Here is a 7,781-nt window from a genome sequence, read left to right on the forward strand (position 1 = left end):
TGGCTAAATCCCTTTTGTCAATAGATGTATTTGAATAAAAGTTCCCTCCCGTCCTAAACTGCTGCTGGGAAGCACTCACTTCTAAATGGTGATTCCCTTTTTGTGCTTTTCAGCATAGGACACTGCAGATTATACTGGATTTAGAAATTTTCACTCCAGGGCTTTTAGACTTGGCTTTTGACCAAATATGTTGCTAGCCCTACTGCATGTTACAAGCTCAGTCTTCCTTAAGGGGTTCAGGGTGGGAGCATCCACAGCAGATGAATTTTAGTGCAGGTATAATGCCAACTGTTTCACAAGGGATACATAACAAGACAAGATGGACAGTGTGTATAGTAGGTCACAGTTAATGGTAAATGGTCCTGTCTACTCACTGGGATGCCCAGAGAGGGGCTATTGGGATATCCTGACTCCCTGACTATACTCAGACTCCTTTGTCACAGACACCTTTTATTTTGCTTTCAAAACATACTATGGGACTTTGTGTTAAAATTATGTTTGCATTCCTGGTTCACCATTGACTCATTCCTCCCTGCAGCACTTTCAATAAAAGGCGAGTGAAAATGGCATCAGGAGGCCAGGCTTCATAACTGCCAGCCCTGGCTAATCATGACATGACACACGTACCCTTCCCCCCGCTGCCACCCCAGCTACCAAAGGAAGGGTTCAACCAACACATCTACTCATTTGAAGGGTAAATAACATAACTACTAGTAAAAAAGCTGCTTACCAAAGTCACTTCCCCCAAATGTTGCTTGTGACTCTCAGGGAGTCACAATATTGGAACTAAGCCAATACTGGAGTAGGTGCGCCCCTGTCCCAGCCCAGGTCGCTTGCTTCACGTGCCTTCTTGGTACCAGCTCTGGTGCTCATCTGACCCAGCAGTGAGCTGTTCCAGGGAGCAAAAGGAGTAGGAAATGAATCTTGCCCCCAAATATGGTAGATTGCTACCAACACAGCTCCCAAAGCTGGCTCCCCAGGGTATCACATAAGATCCAGTGCTGACTGCATGGGAGGAGACAGGAAGGCATGCCCAGAGCTGCGTGAGGAGAATCCAACCACCTCCTGCCCTGCCTGCTAGCTGCTAGATCAAGCGTAGCTGAGGAGTGAGGGCGCAGACTTAGATTCACAGGACCACCTGGTTTAGAAGATGTCCAAGAGCACTGGATGGGTTTTGGAGCAAAGTCATACAGCTCCTCTGTCTTGTGTAGGATTACAGATCTTCCAGCCTGTGGGCCCCACTCACTGCCTGAGCCTCCTTTTGCATTCCTAGCAAACAAACCCGGAGAGGGAAGTGGCTGAGATCTGGCCAGGAGAGCGTGGTACCTTGGGCTCAGTCACACTTGCACAGCAGCACTGTGCAACAACCCAAATCCTGAACTTGAGTGAAGAGTTGATCTAGGGAAAAACAGAACAGAAGCACGATTTTTTTTGCCTCTGTGGCTGAGAATGGAAGCAAACGTTTCCGATTTGTCCCAGCTCCTGAAACAGTGGCTGTGATTGCAGTGCAGGGCTGTGCTGAGCAGAACAAACCAGCCCTCGTGAAGCTCTAAGCTATAAAATTCAGATCCTCCCGCCAGTCAGATTAGTCCATTCAGAGCTGTTGTTTTTCCTATGTTGTTCCCTGTGTATGGACATGTGGACAAAGCTGCACTACTAGAAAACTGAGGAGGAGGTAGGAGAACTATATAAGTTATATAATTTTCTCTGTGATGATAAAACCAGCCGTCTCAGAAGTATGGTGAAGTCATAACTGATCTGGTAGGGTTAGCTGGTGATATGCTGGATTACTAAGAAAAATTTGGTGTCGTGCCTGCCTTTGCATAGCGTGTTCACTATGGAGTTCACACTCCAAAAACACACTTACGTCCTCACACATGCATCTCAGTGTTTGCATGTCAGAGATCAGCATCCACAGTGTACATGGGCTAATTTGCACACCAGGGTATGCACTCACACAGGCATAAATGCATACACTCATACACAAATGCCAGCTGTGTCGCATGGGGCTGATGACCTCACTTTTCATTCTCCCCTTTTGAACACGTCCAGCCGCTCCTATCGATTCCCTGGCTCCAGTGCCTGGAGCATGGAATCGAGCAGGGTGAGCCGGCGGCAGGAATGTGGTCATATAAAGGTGTGCAGAGAGAAACTGACACAAAAGTGCTTCATATTCATTTAATTGAACCAGCAGTGTACTTGTTCATTTCTGGCAAACAAGCATGGGCATTACAGGCATCTGAGTCACACTCTGAGGGACCAAAGCTTTTGTTCTTCTTTATAAGAAACAAATGTTGATGTCATGAGAGGAAGACACAAAAAGGACAAGGATTCAAGGTTTGTGAGATGTAGTGTTGCCCTTCCTAAGAGTTTGCTCAGTATTACAGAATTAGAGTGGGTTTTCTGATCATTTTGATTCATGCATCTGCAGGGAAGTTTCCCTTATCCACTGGGGCCTACTTGTGGAGGTGAAATTATCCCTGCATTAACTCCTCTAGTTGTCTCAAGCTAGTTTCCGGGGTCTCTTCCTTGTACCTCTTCAAGGTACTGACATGATCCCCATCATCACAGTACTTGAGCACTTTGCAATATTTGCCTCAGAAACATCCTTGTGAGGTAGGGAAGTGCTACTATCCTCATTTTTAGACAGAGAACTGAGGCACTGAGGGATCAAAAATCACAAAGGACATATTTAGCAGAACAGTCACTTGAAACAGTGTCCCAGTCCTTCCTCCTGCTTTGTAAGTGCTCTGCCATTGAATCATCCTACTCCTCTGCACCCCTCTTGAATATTAGTACCAGTATATATATTGCTAACATTAAGCTTACCCCAGGAAGCATTACTAGGAGTACGTGTAGCTCTCCATGAGTGCTGCCTCCACCCTCACAGACAAACCACTGTGGGTCTCACAGGCTGCTTGGCTGCACAAAGAGCGGCACCTCCACCTCTCAGATGTGCTCCCATCACAGCTGGGCTCCAGCTCAAACCAGTAACACCAACCTACGCTTCCCTCCGCGCTGCAAGAGTTACAACTGCTTTCTTCCACCAGTCCCCTGAGGCAGGCTCTGGTCCCAGGGTCACTGACCTGTCCTTCTCCCTGTTTTGGTTCCTAAGATCTGTCACTGGTTGACCGTGTTTCACCTATTTTATAACTACCAGCATTCAAGCCATGCTTTCCTTTTCCTTCAGGGACTTGCCCTCCCTCACAGCCAAAGAACAGGTGACTTGCTCTTACATGCCACAGACTTGCTTTGCCTCTAAGAACAGCTGCTTTCCTTTGGAGCAGAGGCCTCCTTTAAAAAAAAACCCAACAAACCTTAAATACAATATCAAAACCTTGAAATAATCCTATGTCAATAAATAGAACACAAACATCACAGTTCTCAGCCTAGAGAGGTTTCTTCAAAAGGGATAACAATTTCTGGCCCCCCTATTTCACCCTGGGATGATGAGCCATCCATACAGTCTGTCATATCTGGAACTGCTTCCTTCAACAGCCTTTCCAGATGTACCTTGGTAACAGGACTGTACTCTACCGGAAATTGGCAGCTGCTGGCTTTTTGAGGGTACACCAGCCCTTTTACCACTCATTGATTCATAAGTTATTTGCAATCCAGGGTCAGTCAGCACCACGACTGCAGGAATTTCATCAGCCTCCTGACCTGCTTCTTTTTGCTGCCTTGGGGAAGCAGAGCCAGGGAGATGGCTGGGGAAACGTGGGTCTGAGGAACGGCCACCTACCCCTGCCTGCAGGCTCTGGGATCTGCTGCTGTGTACCCGATAGTCCACGTGTCCATCATAACCTCCAGCCTGAATCACGTGGCTGCTGTGAGGTGGCAGGGGGTGTGTGTGTGTAAGCTTTAGCTTCCTATTATGAAGGAGTTTGTGTTCAGATATAAATAAGGCACAGGAGAGATGTGCACGCCTGTGTGGATGAGCATGACCAATATTAAAATAGCAACAGGTAGCAGTGCTAATGGTGGCAATTAATAATGTAATGTCTCCAAGCCTGGTTTTAATTATGGAGCAAACACTGTTTCAGCTGGATGGTCTTAGGCTCTCAGCAGTGGTTTTAGCACCCAAGCTGAGTCTCCTTATGCGTGGGGAAAGCTCTGTCCTGGACTCAAGAAGTTCACAGACTTCATCCATCGCCCTGGTGCAGGTCTCAAGGTTGGCAGCCAACTTCTGGATTTTGGCTTTCAGCACGGCCTGGCTCACCTTTGTGACCTCCTTTGTGTACTCTGGCACAAGGAAACTGTGGGAGCCGCAGAAGACCATGAAGCAGATGGAGTTGTACAGCGAGATGGAGGCCCTCTTCTCCGACTGGCGCAGTGTGGGGTCCCCGGGGCCCTGCCCCCGGCGGAGGAACTCCAGGCAGCCAAGGATTTCCCTCATCTGTTTCCGACAAGTCATTGCGATTTCCTGCACCTTCCTCACCTCCCGGGAATTGCAGAGCACTAAGGAGAGATCGGAGGTGATGCTGACGGCCCCCCCGGCAGTGGCCAGGCCCAGACCCACAGCCGACGCCAGGAGAGAGGCTCCCAGTGTCGCCGGGCTCAGGGACAGCCCCACGATGGCTGTGACTGCTCCCGCAGCAGTCAGGGTGCTCCCACTGACGTTGGCAATCAGGGACCTTTTGCGGAGCTTGTTGAGTTTACGAGCCGCCTTGTGAAGGTGAGCAATTTGGCCACGCAGCCTCCGTCTCTGATCCAGCAGCGCTATGTGGAAGTGGTGCGTGGGGTCTAGTGTTTGGGGAAAGGCAGCACCGTTTCTCTCCATGGCCTCTGTCCAGAAACAGAAAAACCTGGGTTGGGATTTATGTTAAAAAAACCCATGAGACATGCTCAGCCTGGACCACCATTTCAGGGGTGGCATCCAGCCAATTTTTTTTTTGCTTCACCCAGCGACATGAAAGGTTTGCTGTCTGCACACACGTACACACTCACCCACACACACACACATGCACGTACACACATGTACATTTAATTACCATATTCCACTGTAACTTTCAGACAGAGGAACTTTTAAATGTTTTTCTTGTTCCCTGGGAAGACTAAAATATCTTAAGGGCTGGGGTGAGAGGTGCAGTTGTTATTATCTCTGTGAAGACACAAAACGTCTCTTCCAACCCTGGGGACAGAAATTCCCTTGAGATTAAGTGATTTAGTGCCCAGAGTAGTAATGCTGTCAGAATGAATTTGTTGTCCCCACTATGGGATTCAGAGGATCTGCAATATTCAAGGGCATCTTTCACAAGAAAGGCAAGGCTCTGAGGAGGTGAAAGCCACCCATCCCAGGTTGCTATTTAGGGGTCATTTCCCATTAAAGGAGGACAGAGGGAAGCTGCTGAGGGGAGTCAAGGTCTGGTTTTTCCATCTATGAGGTGAGAAGCTCATTGATGTCTCAGACGGGTATTGTGAACATCCTTCCTTTCTGTATGCCTAAGCAACTCAAGGTCCTGCAGCATTTTTTTCCTATTGTAACTTGGCGTCAGGGTCTGGACAAAGATGGGAACCATTGTTCTGTGGTGCTTAGTCCAACCTGTCGTGGTGGATCCCCAGTGACAGTGGCAGGGAGGCCTATGGACCTTGTTTGAAAGGTTCATGAAGGACACATCAGAAAAGCGAGCCCACTTTCAGTGCGCACTCCCTTGGGGATGGGGAAACGGGAAATATAGAGGCCTGTGAATAGAAAAGGCTTGAAAGCTGCTGGCTGTGGCAACCTTCCCTGGCAAGATAGCAGGAGAGTGTCTTCCCTTCTAGAGGGTGAATCTTCAGGGTTTCGGTGCTAGGTGATCTCTTGTTGCTCTCTGTTCTTTGTCACAAGGGTAGAAAGAAATGTTCCGATAAGCATTTGCAGGTTGCTCTAGGGCTGCAAAGTGCTTTACAAAGGAAACCAGCATCCTTAACCCTGCTTACATCTAGGGCAACTGAGGCAAGGGAGGCAACAGGAGTGATGTAGCATCACAAGTTGTCTGGTGGGAGCAGAGCTTTTGTGCTCCGCAACACTGCACCGTGCACAAGGCTGCACTGCCTCTGCACCTAGCAAGGCCTAGCCATAGAGCTAAGAAGCTGTTTGCAGTCCATAATGCCCTCATAGCCAAAAGAAGTCTCTGTAGCAGAAAGACCCTGTCCCAGAGCGAACTAAACAAAACTATTCATTGCTGCAGCCACCTTTTCTCTTCTAAGTCTTCTGTACTGTGTGAACTGGAGGTGTCTGGTCCCTCACATGGGCACGCTATATAGTTAGGATCCTTGGGGCTTTCATTCTGCAGAATTCTTGTGTTTCAGAAGGAGGAAACCTCCTACTATAAAAAGCCTTTCCATCCTGAAGTGTGTAAGTAAATAATTCTCACTGCAATTTTTTCCCCTTCTACTTGTCCTAATCCATCTGACACAGAACCCTTTAGGACCTCCCCCTATGCCCTTCAGAACAATGACGCCAGTCTCCCTTGGTATCATTGGACCACTTGAGCCACTTAGTACATTGTGCTTTTCTTAGCTGGAGGCAGTGTCCTTTTATTTTTTACACTGTAGTCAGAGATGAAGCTAAAAGCACAAGGACTAACACTAGGCTAAATGGATACCGGCATTGAAATGAACATTGAGCATGTCATCAATAACTTAATAACAGATCAATATGATGATCATTAAATATATCGATTCCTGTAGCCTTTTAACAATTTGTTCTGCAGATTTTCTTGCTGAGAACAATCTCAGGTAATAACAGCAGCCATCTCACTGCAGTTAGTAGAACAGTCATTCAATATATAGCATAAGCCATACAGTGATGCATGTCTTTTGAATACACTGATTTATGCCAGCATAAAGGAAAACAAAACCAACTCCTGCTCTTACAGAAAAATCTCCCCAACAATAAAGGTATACATTAGTCCAAAACCTGCAAATACTTTCCTAATACAGTACTCGGAGAGACCCCAAAAAATACTGGTTTAAACTTACCTTTAGTTTCCAGCCGACCTCCGCAAAGACAAATTTTGATCTGTTTCTGGAGGAGACCAATTTATAGCTCCTGTGGACCAATTGCTGCAATGGGAATGCTTTGCCTCATACTGGGAGTTTGCCATTTCCTGCTCTCCCTTGTGCAGAAGGATGTGACACACTGGAAAGTGACCTGTGGGACAGCGAGCACACATCATGTTCAGGAAACGATCCCTGCGAATGAACATTGTGTGTTCGCTTTTCCTGAAGTGTAGGGGGAAAAAAAATTAAAAAAAATCTCAGCCTATTCCTGGTGCTGAGCTAGTGCAGTCATTCCCCCCAGGGAACAGTTGCCTTTCCTTTCCCTGAAATAGTAACTGACTTTACTCTGTGCTGGAGCTGCTAATTGCTTGATGACTGAAGTTTCCCCCCACCACACATCTAGACCCATTGGAGTATCAGCCAGCCAGCTACTTCATTCAAAGCTAGTGTACTTTTAAAATCCCAGCTGTTTGGGACAATCGTGTGTGTGACTGGCTGGAGCACAGCAGTGCTGTGTGAGAGCTGGAGCGGTGCTCTACTCCATAAAAGGGAAGCAGCTCCACAGCAAGATGATTGCTCTGAATTCCCATCCCTTCTCCTTCTGAGTAGATAAAACCATGCAGCATTTTGCAAAAGGAGTGATCTCCCTGTGGTTTTGCTCTGTTTCCTAACCATGGACACCATGATGGTTGAGAAACAACCATGTTGTTTTCCTAAGGTGCCTGCCCAGCAATCAATGATCAGAAAGAAAGGGTCATTGGGATCCCCTCTTTTGCCTTGCCTGGCAGTTGTGCCCA

At 47.4% G+C, this 7,781-nt stretch overlaps 1 protein-coding gene across 1 annotated transcript; it reads right to left on the bottom strand.

Annotated features, from left to right (window-relative positions):
- Window positions 1-2,165: 2,165 nt before the first annotated feature.
- On the bottom strand, window positions 2,166-7,050 carry APOLD1 (apolipoprotein L domain containing 1). The gene is made up of 2 exons (XM_009290051.2): window positions 6,964-7,050; window positions 2,166-4,785 (listed from the first exon to the last, which is right to left on the bottom strand). The coding sequence occupies exon 2, from the start codon at window positions 4,778-4,780 to the stop codon at window positions 4,040-4,042; it is 741 nt and encodes a 246-aa protein (XP_009288326.1). The 5' UTR covers window positions 4,781-4,785; window positions 6,964-7,050; the 3' UTR covers window positions 2,166-4,039.
- Between the last annotated feature and the right edge of the window lie 731 nt (window positions 7,051-7,781).

Source organism: Aptenodytes forsteri, unplaced genomic scaffold, assembly GCF_000699145.1.
Source record: "Aptenodytes forsteri isolate BGI_AS27 unplaced genomic scaffold, ASM69914v1 Scaffold284, whole genome shotgun sequence".
Lineage (NCBI taxonomy): Eukaryota > Metazoa > Chordata > Aves > Sphenisciformes > Spheniscidae > Aptenodytes > Aptenodytes forsteri.